Source organism: Apium graveolens, unplaced genomic scaffold, assembly GCF_009905375.1.
Source record: "Apium graveolens cultivar Ventura unplaced genomic scaffold, ASM990537v1 ctg5723, whole genome shotgun sequence".
Lineage (NCBI taxonomy): Eukaryota > Viridiplantae > Streptophyta > Magnoliopsida > Apiales > Apiaceae > Apium > Apium graveolens.
In genome coordinates, this window is record NW_027419067.1 from 47,301 (window position 1) to 62,727 (window position 15,427).

Sequence of the window (15,427 nt, forward strand, 5' to 3'; positions counted from 1 at the left end):
AGTTAAATTCAATAAGTGCATAACATAATTTATAGTTATAAAAGACCTCTACATTTTAATTAAAAAAAGTTGAACTGAAGCACATACAACCCAATTACAGCTGCAAGTTGTAGTTATTGAACAGGTAGGGGGAGAGCCGAGGGAAAGGGGTTGTCCAGTAACTTCCACAAACTGAGAAAGGGGTTTCTTAGGTTCTGAGTGGCTCATTGCGCATTGTTAAAGGTAAGAAGTTCTTTTCTTCAATCTTCAGTATTTGTTCATGTGTGCAATATATATCATCAATTAAACTATTAGACATATATGTATTGACGCAGGAGGAATGTGTTATTCAGAATGAAATGAATGCAATTGCTATGTCCTGTTTTTGTAGAAGCATATTACAAAGGAGAGCTGGTATGTTATTTCTTACTTTGTGATCACAAATCTTTATATTAAGGCTTGTACTTGTACTTCAGTTCTATTTGAATTTGCTTAGTCAGTACAATTAATCTATTTATATTTTCCCGAATCAGCCTTTGCCTGAGGAGTTTGTAAAAATTGTGAGAAATGAATTGACCAGAACAGTGTATCTCCGGGTTAGAAATGGTGATGCATGGCAATGTTCATTGGATAGTGCCAATGCATGCATAGGAAATGTTGGGAAAATTATGGATTTCTATGCAATCAAACCATACAGTGTCTTCCTTCTTGATTACAAAGACCATGGACGTTTTCATGTTCAAATATTTGATGGTAATACGGTGGAGATTGATTACTCACTAAGGCCTATTCAGTATCATAAAGTGTGCGGTACAGGACGTGATCGGGAAATTTTTAGTCCGGCCGAAATTGAGAAAATGGCAGCAAGGTTCTTCTACAATGCAATGGGTGACAGCCGCTTAAGTGACAGAGTTTACATTGACAAAGAACTACCTTCAACACAACGCTTACACTCAGGTTACATTTTTCTCAATCGAATGTCATTTCCCCTTGCTACTTTTACTATCAAGTTCAATTGTAATTCTATATTGGTTAGGTGCTGCCCAATCATGTCATCGCCCGATTAAATGTACATGAACAAATGACCTGGGTTCAGTTATGCCTGAACAAAAGTACTTGGATTATAAACTTGAAATGGGAGAATGGGAATTTGCTCTTTAACAAAGAGTGGACAAAATTCTGTGAATCTGTGAATTTGAAAGAAGGGGATGTTTGTGTGATTTCGCGTACAGAGCATTCGCAGAGGTTGAATATAAGTATCATTGACAATGATAATGACTAGTAATCAAAAATTGAAGGTATATTTGCAGATCTTTATCAGACCTCACAAACATTAACTGTATATGACAAAATTGTTAACCATGTTGTATTCTTCCCGGGCAGTTGATGGAAGTGGAATTTCAGCCAAAAATTGTCTTACAATGGTTAGTCATGACATGCTGCATGAGGGGAATCTGGTAACATAATTGCATAACTTATATTAGCTGAAACAAATTTAGGGTGTGGCTAATACATTTATGTTCTTCACATCTATATTTGTACTATATAGGAATTACCATCAAAGTTTATAGACACTTATGGTTCAATGCTGGGTAAGAAAGTTAAGCTGTCGTTTGGTGACAGGTGGCAGTACATTGCTAAGTTATCTGACCTCAATAAAAATTTGTTCGATTTGGATGAAGTTTTCAACAATTATTCTGTGAGGGAGAGTTTTTGGATTTTCTTCGATTGTGTTGGGCTATCAAGTCTATACTTAACAATATTTAGCACAAATTGTATGGATATTCTTAATTCTGCACCCGCTAAAGTGTCTTTCAAAGAGCTTGGGAAAAGACTGTGTTTTGAGGTTACTGATATATCTACGTCAGATTCAGATTCTTCAGGTACTTTTCATTTCAGTATGTAGTATATTATCAAAGAACCATACAGAATAACCAATTTTGCTTGCTTTATAACAGATGTTCATTTGGAGAGATCACCAGGCCAAACAATAGGTACAATAGTACTCTATCCATTTAGGTAGGGATGTTTGTTAGCCTGTATACATAATTCATACTAATTATTTCTATTCCACGATTGGTTAATGACATTTCATCAGGAGGAAGTCAATTACCTGGGATTTTGCATGATGCGGCTGAGGCAAATGTCGAGGAAGGTACCTTTGAATTGATGCGTTAATGACTTGTTATAGTTTCATACGTATGTGTATATTTTGTGCGGGTGATCGTTGGGATGTATGCAATAATATAACTAATTATTTGTATCCCAGGATTGGTTAATGAGATATCATCGGGAGGAAGTCAAATACCTGGGATTTTGCATGATGCGGCTCAGGCAAATGTGGACGAAGGTATATTTCAATTGATGGGTTAATGACTTGTTATAGTTTCGTAAGTAACTGTAAAATTTCATGCCGCTTCAGGAGCCACCCAAGCAAATCCAGAAGTATATTCTGGTGAAGAAGAAAAAATCTTTTTCCTTCACAGTAACTCTGTTGCCATAACATGTTGATCAAAGAGGACACGGAGTGGTAAGATTACCTGTACCCAGTCCTTGTAAAAATTTGATTATGCTTAATCCGTACTTGTGCTCTTAACTTTTTTTTTTATCTTCCATATAGTATTTCCCAAGACACATGCTCCAAGTATATCGACCATGGACCAAATCTACTCTCATCAGACTTCTATTTGGAGATGGTACTTTGTATGTCGCTGTTCAGCGAAAGAGGAAAACGTGCCGATTTGGATTGTGCTGGAACGATTTTACCTACGACAATAACTTTGTTGCAGGCAACAGACTACGATTCATGTACCAAAATAACTACACATTCAGAGTTGTTCTCCTTACTTAATTGCACTTCCAATCTGGCATGAAGGTTATTTGTACTTTAATTCAGTACTTATTTGTACTTTTGAAGTTTGTTACGTTTGATCAACTATTCGTATTTTAATTATACCCTTTTTTCATCTATTTCTACGGTTATTAGCGTAATTCTTCTTTATTATGTTACATGTAAGATGAAACAATTCAGAATACATTTGTAGAAGAATAAACTACTACCAATCCGTAACATAAGTTACAATATATAATGGTTAAGAGCAAAGTATTTAACACAGTAAAACATTTTCCCACAATCAGATTTACATAATTACTTAATCACAATACTGTATTCCTACACATTTATAAAATCAAACAAACTAAGCTTCTGGAAGGCCGTAAAAAACTTCTTTGTACACAACGTTCTGGGTGATATTTGTAGCTGCACCAGACTCATCATCAACAAATATAGTGAGGCTAGTGGGTGAGGTTACTCGACTAATAGCAACATAGTACTGTCCATGAGTGAAAACTGACTTAGGTAAGTATAGCCCAACTATCTTCAGGGATTGACCTTGAGATTTGTTGATTGTCATGGCATAGCATATCTGTAGAGGCATTTGTTTCCGTATCAATTTGAATGGCATTTTTGTATCTGAGAGAGAAAGCTCCATACGTGAAATGAAATGCTTCGAACCAACAAACATACCACAGATTACTTCACACTCCACACAGAATCTCAGACATTTGGTCACAATCATCCTTGTACCATTACACAAACCTAGGGTTTGGTTCAAATTATACATTAGCATAACAACAGCCCCAACCTTCAGTTTCAGATCATGAGGTGGCATCCCAGCAACATTTAAGGAGTTCAAATACTCTATTGGGAAGGCTTCATTCAGATCCCCATCTGTCCCACCAAATTCCTCTGTAGCATCAACACTAAAATAGGACACAGATACTCTGGGAAGCTTGTCTACAATAAGCGAATTGAGGTGGCCCACAGTCTGGTTGGTAGGGATCAAAATAGCTCTCTCGCTCAAGTACTGTGTAATGTGCCCTTCGTGAGAAAAATTAGGATACGTGCTACAAATCATGTTATCAACTGTGTTTTCATTTTGTACATCACAGAACTAAGACGGAATTAAAATTTAATTTTCAGTGAGTGGCAAATTGCAGACTCGAGGTGGACTGACCTGGCCATTACCAATGTCAAGTACCCATTTTGCAAACTTTTTAAGCTCTTCACTTTCACTATCACTCTCACCTTGTTTCAAGCGCATGTTTTCTGTCAGCAAGAATACTTGGCAAATTGACCACAGCCGTGACCTAGTGATACAAGCAGCTATAATATCAGCACGATTTCCATACGTAATTACTGGAAGGATTTGACGGAAATCACCACCCAGAACTACGGTAATACCGCCAAACGGCATGGCGTAACGTTCTGGATCAACAGCTTTCATGATATCCTTCAACGATCGGTCTAGGCATTCAAATGCGTACATGTGCTGCATAGGCGCCTCGTTCCATATTATTAGTTGTGTCTGCTTTATGAGTTGCGCAATATCTGAATTATGGGCAATATTACATGTTGAACATTCATCAAGAACTATTGGAATTTTAAATCTTGAGTGCGCAGTCCGACCACCGGGCATTAATGTGGCAGCAGTCCCTGAAGAAGCAACTGGAAGCATAATTTTACCTTGTGAACGTAACTTACATATAAGAGTTCTCCATAAGAATGTCTTTCCACATCTACCACTACCATAAACGAAGAAAATCCCTCCAACATTACTGTCAATAGATTGTATTACTGCATCATATATTTTCCCCTGCTCCTCTGTACAGTCTTGTAGTAGCTTGGCAGTTTCATACTCCATCTTCCTGGTGTCATAGCTTGTCTCTTCAATTATCAAATTGTTTGTTCCATTGTTCAAATAGCTGCGAGGAGGTTGAGGCAACTGATCAAATTTCTTCAAGGATTTACCAACTGACCGGAGCAACTCATCTATTTATGCAATATTTCATATATAAAACTATTTAACAGCATTCACCCAATTATAGAAAAAATGACGAACAATTAATGGACTGCATTTCTAGCCCACAAAAATTTTAAAATTTGTCCTAGACTGTAATGTAAAAAGGTGTCATACCTCCTAAAGCATCAGTTGCATGTCATTAAGAGTGAATAAGGTATTTGGACAACTTTGAAGTCGTATGAGTAAAATGTCATCAACCATGCTCTTCCAATGTGTACTCCATAAAGTCTTCAAATCAGTGATTTTATAATTGACAATAATATGAACAAAAAGCTGTCGAACCTGAGGAGGTAATCCACCTGCAGAAGCTTGAGTCAACATTTCATGCCATTCTTTATCATCGTCCAATAAACCATACTCTTTATAGGCATCGCGAAATGTACTGTAACAAACTCCATTAATGGTACGTAAAGACTCAAAGGAGGTGGCACCACGTACCTTCGTAAGTAATAAACGAAAAAACCAAGGCTCTCCCGTATTGTGATGCTCATAACACAATCTACCTATTTGAAACCCACGCTTCCTCATGCTCCATTTACTCTCACCATCATTTTACACATAAAACCTTGGAATTTCATCATATGTGTACTTCCGTGCATTAACATCAACAGAGTTTAAATAAAAAAAGGCTTCCAGTTTACTGAACTTGTTCTTCTCCCTGGCAGCAACTTTCCCTAGCGCTTCATTGGCACGAAAGGTGCAGTTTTTGTCACCTGGTAAGTGAAATGGAAATCTCTCAACAGATATACTTCTATGATGGATAGGGAAGCCAAAAATCCTATAGTTTAATTCAGCACCACATAAATATCTGCCATCAAAATATGCATTTATATCATCTATTCCCCCCTCATCAGTGTCATTCGGTTGCCTTTTTCTCTTTCTCTGGACATGAACCGTAGCATGATCATGGCCTTTCAAACAATATTTAAATAAATACTTAAGACTATGTGTGTGACACCATATTTCCACATTCATATGGCATTGATACTTGACTAAAATATCCCGGTTGTATGGTATTACCCACTGGTTGTCCAGCTCAGCCTTCCTTATTTCAACAGTAATGTTTGTCATGCGTCACATATACATGGGGAAGCCACTGTCATCAAAAGTAGTTCGAGCACAGTACTTGAAACCATTCAATTATTACAAAGTTTTGGTATTAGGGTAACTTACTGGATTCTGAAATGACACATAAAAAGGGTATGCCTATATCTTACTTTTTGCAAACCACATGGACCGTGGATCATAAATTCCTTCACGGCTACATAACCAACCAGATCTAATAAAGGATTTGGGATTTCTGCGGATACAAATTTATCCACATTATGCTTGAGGTTTTTTTTCGAATCAGCATCAAGCCATATTAACATATGTACATGTGGAAGGCCCCTTTTCTGAAACTCGACGAAATACATAACTGCAAAACGGGAAAATATAGATTATATTGGCAATTTGCAAAACAAAATGTACTTTTACCAAAATCTTCTTAACGTAATAATCTAATTAAAAATTAAACTAAGAAAGTCCTGGTAAACACTCTTACCTCCAATACAAACCCCAAAGTGTTTTTTGTCCTTAATATCTACCATTAACTGATCAAGTTTTAGCCTAAACACCCTTGATATGATGTCGGGACAGTTTGGAGCAATGCAACCAGGCACATACTCCATCATCTTCTGAATTTTATCCCAAAGAGAATTACAGGTCATAGTCAGGAATATGTCAGGATGTTCGATGTAACGGCATACGACCAACGCATCTTGGAAATTTTGTTGCATGTATCGCTTCGGACCAACGTAGCCAGCTGGAAGAACTATACCTTTACCGGTATTTGAACTGTCCACATCACCTCTGCTAACAGATCTACAAATATTGTTGTATAATTCATTCCGTAAAGTAGTTTGGTGAGTGTGGAACCACCGTAGTCGTGTCTGTTCAATGGTAGAAAAAACATCTACCATATACTGTTGAAATAGTCTTCCACCTAGCCGAGGAGTTAAACCTACAATACAACTTTCATTATTTATTTCTGGGGAACATAAACAAACATATATTATTTTTTAAATATACCTTACCATCAGACTCCCTAATTTGGAAAGTATATGAGTATTAATTCTTCAGAGACAAAAAACCACGTGGTTTGCACGAACTATCAACAGTCTTTTGAAATTTTATCTTTGGGTAAAATCCATCTTCTCCATGTGGAAAGAGTAAAGGGTACTGTAAAGCCATCAACTTCGGATGAACATAAGAAACACAGACTAAACCTTTACCTTTTTCATTACCAACTATATCACGGTCGCCACATGTTTCTTCAGTGTCACCAACCATAATGCTAGCAACTTTATCAGTGCTAGAAATATGACATTCTCTTCCACTCTCAGATCTGATAACTTTCAGTGTAATATGCAGCTCAACAATTTCATCGCTTTCATACAAATCACGCTGCTGCCTAAACTCACCAACCAATTGATTTGTTTCATCTAACATTGTTATTAGACCTTGTACAACCTCTTTATCAACACTTTCTCGGTCATGAACACTAACCCACCGAAGACGATTATCAACTTCGTTAACGGTGTCATAAATGTAAAGTTGACAAAATTTGGGGGTTTCATTTTCATTCAGTATTGAAGATCGAAAACATGGTGGTTCTGACCATTTAATCTGTATACATAAGGCGCCCTTCCATTGTTGATTGAAAGATCTATGTTACCACTGGTAGAAGTAAAGGCAAAAATTGTATCGTAGAGCCGTATAAATCTATGAAAAGCAGGACCTCTTTTCTTGTCATTGTATAAATCCATCAAATACTCAGGGGTAGGAGGGATTGGAGGCAATATCACAACACCTTTCATGCAACAAAGAGAAAATATAGGACAACCATTAGTCACATTTTTATTTACCCTTTCTTCCTTCCACATCCGAGCATGGCATTTCGAACAGATGGCAGTAGGACCACCCAAAGAAGCATACTCCTCAGGAATGACACGTCGCGGTGCACGTCTGCTCTGCATCAAATTACAATTTGAATTCATCCCATCAACAATGTCTTCATCATCACCATCAAGCGACCAACTAAGACAATCTGTATCATCTGCATTTTTATTTAGTTTCACAAAATTAAATGTGGGTAATTTTTTAGGAGTACATCTTTTTTTTTCTTACCACTTGATTCACAATCACTTGCTTCATAATCTGATCCTTCAGAATCATCAGACAAAAGCGAAGGAGCAACTACATTCGGACCTACAAGAAAACATTAAATGGTAAATTATAATTACGTAACACATAACAAAGATGAAATGTCACATACATTTCACCTTCATTAAAGTCATTACTTTCTTCCTCATCATCAGTAACAATCTCATCTGCGAATAATTCTCTACCAAATCCAAGATAATTTTCCTTCCCTTTCCGGTTCAAAGGTTCACGTCCATTTAAGGATACATCATTAATGTTTGATCGCGTTTCCTCTGTTTCATAATTAAAACAAATATTATTTAGTTATTCCTGTTACTATAAGGATAGACAGACAAAAGCTTAACAATGCTATAATCTAATATTTACCTCTCAACATATTTCTAGAATATTTCTAGAATATCTCTATTCCGGCTATTCAATTATTTCGTTCTTCTGTACTTCCAATCATAATCTGCATTCAAATCTTCCAGGTTAAAGAACTTGTCACCTTCTTCACCACCCATACATTGCATAATGAATCAACCCGTAGTCAAATTAACAACAGGATTTTGTATACACAATCTTAAAGGGGGTGAAGACACTATTCAAAAGAGGGGGAGAAGTCACTAATCAACCTAAAAAAACTAATTAGAATTTGAATTTCAAATTCAAAAGTGTATAGGACACATTTGTACCTTCCAAGAGAAGCTTAAGAAGCTTTCAACATAAGTTTTTTTTTCATCCAATATAAACTTTATTCTCATCAAATATATATGTAATTATCAATTTAAAAAACTAATCAGTGGCAACTTTAGTAATTTTTTACAACTTGGTGGGTACAATAATATAAAGGGGTTGAAGTTACTGTTCAAAAGGGGCAGTAAGAACTATTATATACATGGATTTAAGAGTTTAGTATATGTACTTTTGGATTAAGAACTATATGTTGCATACTCCCTTGCGTGATTCTTAAACAATCATTCAAAAGATGTGATGATAATCACAATATTAAACCTCTGTATTCATATGCATGCATAGTCTGTGTCACAAGATGTGCTAGGAATTGTAGTCTCCAGGAGAGTATATATAAGGTGGTGTTTGCCTACACAAAAAGAACATTTTCTAAAATATTTGTGGTGATTTTTTTTGGAAATAGAAATTTTGGAAAGAATCTAAAACTATCTCTAGATAACTCTTCATCTTTCGTCCTCAGTATTACAACAATTCAACTATTGTGTTTCTTGTTTTCTAGAATTTGTTCACAAAACATTTGACACTGTTTTGTTGACAAAACAATTTTAAACACTTCCAAATATTTAAGTACTCTTCTTTATCATAACCTCTTAATAGAGGTCTTGATAAATTAGTAGGCTAATTAGTTTCTGTCGGATGATATTTAATGTAATGTTTCTCTACAAGATTGATGGAGTTAGGTTGATGCATCGCACATTCCCTCCCCAGTCCTGATTCTTAAACTACGATTTCTAGGATTTGATTACATTACAAAGCTGTTTCTTGCTACACATAAGACGTCCTAACCTTACCCTTTTGTAAACTGCAAATAGGTAATCATGTAGGTTTATAGTAATTTCAAGCATCTACAAACAAAAGCATACAAAATTTTGCATTTTGGGAACCTATAAATATGTGTTTTAAGTTAACTACGAAGTCCATCAGCAAGAAGCGTACACTCATCTCTCACAGCAGTATTATAACCAGAAGCTAATTAAAACAATACTAACAAGGTTTTCGGAAATGGAAAACAGGGACACTACTTCATTTGTCATCCTTCTTCTTTCAATCAGCCTTTTCTTTAGCCTGGTCAGTGCAATTATTATCCCTACCTCTGATATACCCGGTTCCTCAATTGCGGTTTCTAATATTACAGGTATATGTGATGGACTCAAGTTAGGATTATGTGTAAATGTGATGAACATGGTTGAGATCGTCATTGGGTCCCCTCCAGTGGCGCCATGCTGCCCTATCATCTTTGGCCTTGTCGAACTTGAGGCCGGTCTTCGTGTATGTACTCACTCCAGAGCCAACATTATGGGAATGAACATAAATATTCCTGTTACATTCAGCTTGGTTTTTAATAACTGCAACAAGCTAGTCCCATCTGGTTTTGAGATTTAATAAGGTATCTATTTGGCGGCCCGTGGTCCATAAATGCATGATTTTTTGAATATTCGATTTAATTGGTTATGTCTGTATAATTATTTGATTGATATCGTGAGTAAAAGAACTGTACTGTCTGATTTATACCTTGTGAATCCCCTTTGTCTCCGGGTGCTGTAAAATATTGAGAATAAATTTTTTTCTTATTATTGTGCACTGCACTTTCTTTCTGAAGATTGTATATAGTGTACCACTCCTTCAATATCTAGATTGTATTATCTACTTGATTCTATAACATGGTATATCAACAGGCACACATGCATGTTATGATAGTAATATTAATTGGAAATGGATTTTAACAAAAGAGTAATCGGTAATGATACCTTAAAAGCACCTAATAAGAGGAAATGGATGAGATATATTGAAGAACAAACAGGACACTTCTTTAACAAATTGTAGATGTCAAATGATTAATTGAATTGAGAATTTATAAAAACATGCATAGATCGACCAAGGACCGCAACAGAAATATTTTAGTAACACTCAAAACCAGTTGGGACTTCCTTGCCGCAATTATTGATGTAAAAGCTAACACTACTTATAGGTTTTTAAGAAAGCAAAAAGTAGAAAAATATTATGGCATTTAACGTCTTGGGAATATCATGTACTCGTAAAATAAAAAATCTTATTAACAACAGTTAAAGAAACAGGAGGGAGATGTGCGTTGGCATAGATTTCATAAATCCTTTAAGAAAACCAAGCAGAAACCAAAACAAAAACCTCCTAAAGACTATCAATGTCATCTATTCAAAAGTTGTTCTTACATATAAAATAAACTCGAATCAAATGACGAAAAGTGGAGAGAAGAAATCCGAAAAAGAACTCTGTTGCAGATGGATTTTAAGAACACACATACAAAATTACCATCAAGTTATTCAATACTAATTCATCTCTCGTTGGTGAATTAGATAAAATATAATCTACTCACATTTTTTTTGAATTGGTTGACTGAATAGAAAGTAATAGGTACTAAAAATATTTTGTCGCTTGGTTTAGCTTCGAGAACTAGTTATAGATTGAGGCAGAGCTGTTTATATATACAAATCTACATTTTTGTGCTAGAATTTGGTATATATATATATGTTCCTTTTCAAGATTAATAAGAACTACATGCGATTGCACACGTCCCTTTTGATTCTTAGATTTTCATTCAAAGGATTTGATGAAGTAGGCCGATGCACATGTTCCTCCTGAATAATAATCTGTTACTCCTAGGATTTGATTATATTACAATGTTATTCTTGCCGATTTATAAGACCTGCCAACCTTACCTTCTGTACTTTGCATACATGGATGATTCCATTTGTTTATTGTTTTTTTTCCAGCATCTACGAACAATAATATATGCAAACTTTGAATATATTACGGGAAATGCTATTTCCAGAGCTCTTTTTTTTTACTTCCAGAGCAAAAAAAAGGTGAAATGACAAAACTACCCCCCATATATGAACATCAACAATCCTGAAAAAAATTAACAGAAGGGTAATTTGGTCTTTTCACATACTTTTGCTCTGGAAATAAAAAATGAGCTATACAAATAACATTTTCCTATATTATTCAACACTAGCATAAATCCCGTGCGATGCACGGGTTTCCACTAATATTTAAAATTTTTATTTATCAAGTTATATTATATTTTTAAAATATTTATATAAATATATAATGATTATAAATTTTTAATAAAAATAATAGAATCACATGTGGTCGTAATTTAGTAGAATAAATAGACTATTTCTAGTAATTTAATAATTTAGAAGTTTAGCAGATATGTAACACTATTATTTATATCTTTTAATAATATGATAAGTTGTATTCGTAGTTTAGTAGGATAAGTGTACTATATTTAGTAGTAGTTTAATAATTTAGTAGTTTATTATATATATAACACTACTTATCTATTTTTGTAATAATCAAAATTAGGGAATTATCGTTGAACCAAACCGTTGAACCAAATTATCTCTATTCCGGCTATTCAATTATTTCGTTCTTCTATACTTCCAACCATAATCTGCATTCAAATCTTCCAGGTTAAAGAACTTGTCACCTTCTTCACCACCCATACATTGCATAATGAATCAACCCGTAGTCAAATTAACAACAGGATTTTGTATACACAATCTTAAAGGGGGTGAAGACACTATTCAAAAGAGGGGGAGGAGTCACTAATCAACCTAAAAAAACTAATTAGAATTTAAATTTCAAATTCAAAAGTGTATAGGACACATTCGTACCTTCCAAGAGAAGCTTAAGAAGCTTTCAACATAAGTTTTCTTCTCATCCAATATAAACTTTATTCTCATCAAATATATATGTAATTATCAATTTAAAAAACTAATCAGTGGCAACTTTAGTAATTTTTTACAACTTGGTGGGTACAATAATATAAAGGGGTTGAAGTTACTGTTCAAAAGGGGCAGTAGGAACTATTATATACATGGATTTAAGAGTTTAGTATATGTACTTTTGGATTAAGAACTATATGTTGCATACTCCCTTGCGTGATTCTTAAACAATCATTCAAAAGATGTGATGATAATCACAATATTAAACCTCTGTATTCATATGCATGCATAGTCTGTGTCACAAGACGTGCTAGGAATTGTAGTCTCCAGGAGAGTATATATAAGGTGGTATTTGCCTACACAAAAAGAACATTTTCTAAAACATTTATGGTGATTTTTTTTGGAAATAGAAATTTTGGAAAGAATCTAAAACTATCTCTAGATAACTCTTCATCTTTCGTCCTCAGTATTACAACAATTCAACTATTGTGTTTCTTGTTTTCTAGAATTTGTTCACAAAACATTTGACACTATTTTGTTGACAAAACAATTTTAAACACTTCCAAATATTTAAGTACTCTTCTTTATCATAATCTCTTAATAGAGGTCTTGATAAATTAGTAGGCTAATTAGTTTCTGTAGGATGATATTTAATGTAATGTTCCTCTACAAGATTGATGGAGTTAGGTTGATGCATCGTACATTCCCTCCTCAGTCCTGATTCTTAAACTACGATTTCTAGGATTTGATTACATTACAAAGTTGTTTCTTGCTACACATAAGACGTCCTAACCTTACCTTTTTGTAAACTGCAAATAGGTAATCCTGTAGGTTTATAGTAATTTCAAGCATCTACAAACAAAAGCATACAAAATTTTGCATTTTGGGAACCTATAAATATGTGTTTTAAGTTAACTACGAAGTCCATCAGCAAGAAGCGTACACTCATCTCTCACTGCAGTATTATAACCAGAAGCTAATTAAAACAATACCAACAAGGTTTTCGGAAATGGAAAGCAGGGACACTGCTTCATTTGTCATCCTTCTTCTTTCAATCAGCCTTTTCTTTAGCCTGGTCAGTGCAATTATTATCCCTACCTCTGATATACCCGGTTCCTCAATTGCGGTTTCTAATATTACAGGTATATGTGATGGACTCAAGTTAGGATTATGTGTAAATGTGATGAACATGGTTGAGATCGTCATTGGGTCCCCTCCAGTGGCGCCATGCTGCCCTATCATCTTTGGCCTTGTCGAACTTGAGGCTGGTCTTCGTGTATGTACTCACTTCAGAGCCAACATTATGGGAATGAACATAAATATTCCTGTTACATTCAGCTTGGTTTTCAATAACTGCAACAAGCTAGTCCCATCTGGTTTTGAGATTTAATAAGGTATCTATTTGGCGGCCCGTGGTCGATAAATGCATGATTTTTTTAATATTCGATTTAATTGGTTATGTCTGTATAATTATTTGATTGCTATCGTGAGTAAAAGAACTGTACTGTCTGATTTATACCTTATGAATCCCCTTTGTCTCCGGGTGCTGTAAAATGTTGAGAATAAAATTTTTTCTTATTATGGTGCACTGCACTTTCTTTCTGAAGATTGTATATAGTGTACCACTCCTTCAATATCTAGATTGTATTATCTACTTGATTCTATAACATGATATATCAACAGGCACACATGCATGTTATGATAGTAATATTAATTGGAAATGGATTTTAACAAAAGAGTAATCGGTAATGATACCTTAAAAGCACCTAATAAGAGGAAATGGATGAGATATATTGAAGAACAAACAGGACACTTCTTTAACAAATTGTAGATGTCAAATGATTAATTGAATTGAGAATTTATAAAAACATGCATAGATCGACCAAGGACCGCAACAGAAATATTTTAGTAACACTCAAAACCAGTTGGGACTTCCTTACCGCAATTATTGATGTAAAAGCTAACACTACTTATAGGTTTTTAAGAAAGCAAAAAGTAGAAAAATATTATGGCATTTAACGTCTTGGGCATATCATGTACTCGTAAAATAAAAAATCTTATTAACAACAGTTAAAGAAACAGGAGGGAGATGTGCGTTGGCATAGATTTCATAAATCCTTTAAGAAAACCAAGCAGAAACCAAAACAAAAACCTCCTAAAGACTATCAATGTCATCTATTCAAAAGTTGTTCTTACGTATAAAATAAACTCGAATCAAATGACGAAAAGTGGAGAGAAGAAATCCGAAAAAGAACTCTGTTGCAGATGGGTTTTAAGAACACACATACAAAATTACCATCAAGTTATTCAATACTAATTCATCTCTCGTTGGTGAATTAGATAAAATATAATCTACTCACATTTTTTTTGAATTGGTTGATTGAATAGAAAGTAATAGGTACTAAAAATATTTTGTCGCTTGGTTTAGCTTCGAGAACTAGTTATAGATTGAGGCAGAGCAGTTTATATATACAAATCTACATTTCTGTGCTAGAATTTGGTATATATATATGTTCCTTTTCAAGATTAATAAGAACTACATGTGATTGCACACGTCCCTTTTGATTCTTAGATTATCATTCAAAGGATTTGATGAAGTAGGCCGATGCACATGTTCCTCCTGAATAATAATCTGTTACTCCTAGGATTTGATTATATTACAATATTATTCTTGCCGATTTATAAGACGTGTCAACCTTACCTTCTGTACTTTGCATACATGGATGATTCCATTTGTTTATTGTTTTTTTTCCAGCATCTACGAACAATAATATATGCAAACTTTGAATATATTATGGGAAATGCTATTTCCAGAGCTCTTTTTTTTACTTCCTGAGCAAAAAAAGGTGAAATGACAAAACTACCCCCCATATATGAACATCAACAATCCTGAAAAAAATTAACAGAAGGGTAATTTGGTTTTTTCATATACTTTTGCTCTGG

At 34.6% G+C, this 15,427-nt stretch overlaps 1 protein-coding gene and 1 long non-coding RNA gene across 2 annotated transcripts; one reads left to right on the plus strand and one right to left on the minus strand.

The window, feature by feature from the left end:
* Positions 1 to 3,176: 3,176 nt before the first annotated feature.
* Positions 3,177 to 8,421, minus strand: LOC141702792 (uncharacterized). The gene is made up of 12 exons (XM_074506400.1): positions 8,412 to 8,421; positions 8,183 to 8,317; positions 8,010 to 8,090; positions 7,501 to 7,938; positions 7,115 to 7,408; positions 6,385 to 6,843; positions 6,070 to 6,258; positions 5,407 to 5,554; positions 5,060 to 5,223; positions 4,956 to 4,958; positions 3,996 to 4,810; positions 3,177 to 3,932 (listed from the first exon to the last, which is right to left on the minus strand). The coding sequence occupies exons 1-12, from the start codon at positions 8,419 to 8,421 to the stop codon at positions 3,177 to 3,179; spliced, it is 3,492 nt and encodes a 1,163-aa protein (XP_074362501.1).
* A 4,399-nt stretch (positions 8,422 to 12,820) lies between these two features.
* Positions 12,821 to 14,090, plus strand: LOC141702789 (uncharacterized). The gene is made up of 2 exons (XR_012567264.1): positions 12,821 to 13,559; positions 13,627 to 14,090. It is a non-coding gene; the product is annotated as an uncharacterized LOC141702789 (long non-coding RNA).
* The last annotated feature ends 1,337 nt before the right edge of the window (positions 14,091 to 15,427 follow it).